Raw genomic sequence first — 2,486 nt, forward strand, 5'->3', positions numbered from 1 at the left:
CATTAAGATTGACTTGATCGCTGGACGAGAGGGAAGAGTTTTGTTTAAGGCTGTGACTTTAATTCATGATGTGTTTTTTGGTAAGTCCCTTTCATTTCTCAATTCATAAACTCAAGATAATATAATGCGAAAGATAATTTTGTAAGCAACATTTGAGGTTTTTGGATGAGTGATAACTAATGCAAGAATATTATTCCTCAGAGGCTATTTAAAGCAGTTTGGGAATCCACTATTCTACTTCCTCGAGGGGATAATGGAATTTGGCCATGGGTTTTTTAGCTACTGACAGATCTGGCAAAGCACAGTATTTATAGGCAAATTCAGAAGTCACAAAATGGGCTGTCACCTTTGTTCTTATGAGCAGCTCCCTGTTAAGTCAAAGAAATCCTACCAACTGAACAAACAAAAACCTCCCAAATCCTCTCAAAATTTCCTGTCTAGTTATTTTGAAATATAAATGGCTATGTTCCTCAAAAGATAAAAAAGTCTAGTAGTATTTTTCACAGCAATGAAAAATATCACAGTGCCCATTGTCATTGCTGCTCATAAATAATGTTAAAGTGACATGAAAACATTTTTGGCACTTCCACTCCAGTTTTTTCTGTTTTTTATTTTTCAAGTTTTTGTGCAGACCCAGGGTTAGCATTTTTACGTAAGTCTTTGGGATTAATTTCCCTAATATTACCTTATATTTGCATTTTATTTTGCATTTTACAAAGTACATTCACATCTTTACCTGTTGATTTAACTCATTTGAATAAAACCCCTTGAAATTACTCACTTTATGGAAATGACTTTTTGAGGCTTCTCTTGAAGACCACTAAACTTTGCCGTATATTTTGCTCGGTTTTGTTGTTCTGTAGAAAGTTTAACATGTGATGTAAAACTGGTAGTCAAGATTTAACCGGGCCACATGGCAAACAGAACCACAGGTAAAAAGGCTCCAGGCTTTGTTTTTCCAGTTTTAGCACAACATTTTTGACAATTTCCCCAACAAAGAAAGATCCAGTTGAAACTTTAATAGGCCAAATAGATCCTTGACCATCAAGTCCCATAAAATGATGCCATAAATACATTCCTAAGGGGGTGAGTAGGAGAAAACCCAGTCCCAGCTCAGCTTTTAACTCTGTAGTTACTCAACACACCCCACCTGAGGATGTTGTCTGTGTACAGCTGGTGGAATTTGACATAGTTTCCCTCCGTTTTAGGCAGGAAGAAGCTCCGCCTGTTTGAATACCTTCACGAATCCCTGTGCAATCCCGAGATGGCATCTTGTATTCAGTGGGTAGATAAACCCAAAGGCATCTTTCAGTTTGTATCAAAAAACAAAGAAAAACTTGCCGAACTTTGGGGAAAAAGAAAGGGCAACCGGAAGACCATGACTTATCAGAAAATGGCCAGGGCACTGAGGAATTACGGAAGAACTGGGGAAATCACCAAAATCCGGAGGAAGCTAACGTACCAGTTCAGTGAGGCCATTCTCCAAAGATTCTCTCCATCTTATTTCTTGGGGAAAGAGATCTTCCGCTCACAGTATGTTCCACCTGATCAAGAATATCTCAGTTTAAATAACTGGAATGCAAATTATAACTATACATGTACCAATTACCATGAGCTGAGTGGGCTAAGTTACCCTGATTGTTAAACATACTCTCACATTTCTTGGTCTCTTGGCATTAGAAATCCCTCCCTGTATGCTTCAGGACTTTTCTCTCTCTCTTTTTTACCTCCTTTACTCTGAAGACTTTAGGGTTTTAGGGTTTTTTTCTGTGAAGACTGTAGAAGTTTTTTGTTTTTTGCGGGTTTTTTTTTTTTTTTGTCATCTAAAGAGCAGAATTTTTTTTAAGCTACCCATCATGAATTAGGATTCAGGATTTTTTGCTTAAAGCAAATAATCAAGAGAAAAAGACCAATTAACTTTATCTTTTGGCTTTTTTGTTTGTTTGTTTTTTGTTTTTTTAAGAAACCAGGGATGCTGCTAAATCTTTCGGGTTTGTTTGTGTGTGTGTTCTCCTGTTTTTGAGTGTATAACTGCATGCCAACAATTAACTGTATTGTTGCTATCTTTTATCAGCTAGCATACGATCCATATTAACTTGGTGAGAAATTCTGCCAATAAGCAATTTTATTGTTTTAAATAATCAACCAGGCGAGGTGGCTGATGCCTGTAATCCCAGCACTTTGGAAGGCCAAGGTGGGAAGATCACATGAGGTCGGGAGTAGGAGGCTGCAGTGAGCTATGATTATGCCACTGCACTCCAACTGCAGTCTGGGCAATAGAGCAAGACCCTATCTCTAAAAAAAAACCAAGAAAAGCCGTCAAATGATCAAGTCCCATAAACTAAATATCCTTGCTTTTTCTATTCTCTATGCCAGGGGTCCTCAACCTATAGTGAGTTGTATAATTATTTCATTACATATTACAATATAATAATAATACAAATAAAGTGCACAATAAACGTAATGCACTTGAATCATCCCAAAAC

The 2,486-nt window shown here is 37.2% G+C and overlaps 1 protein-coding gene across 1 annotated transcript in view; it reads left to right on the forward strand.

The window, feature by feature from the left end:
• The window catches only part of SPIC (Spi-C transcription factor (Spi-1/PU.1 related)), a 13,004-nt gene extending 11,266 nt beyond the window's left edge, over nucleotides 1–1,738 (forward strand). The window contains exon 4 of the mRNA XM_012650242.1: nucleotides 1,206–1,738. Coding sequence (XP_012505696.1) covers nucleotides 1,206–1,645 — 440 coding nt within the window. The 3' untranslated portion in view covers nucleotides 1,646–1,738. The remainder of the gene's footprint in view (nucleotides 1–1,205) is intronic.
• Nucleotides 1,739–2,486: the final 748 nt, after the last annotated feature.

The sequence above is a fragment of the Propithecus coquereli genome, unplaced genomic scaffold (assembly GCF_000956105.1).
Source record: "Propithecus coquereli isolate 6110/MARCELLA unplaced genomic scaffold, Pcoq_1.0 Scaffold316, whole genome shotgun sequence".
Taxonomy (NCBI): Eukaryota; Metazoa; Chordata; class Mammalia; order Primates; family Indriidae; genus Propithecus; species Propithecus coquereli.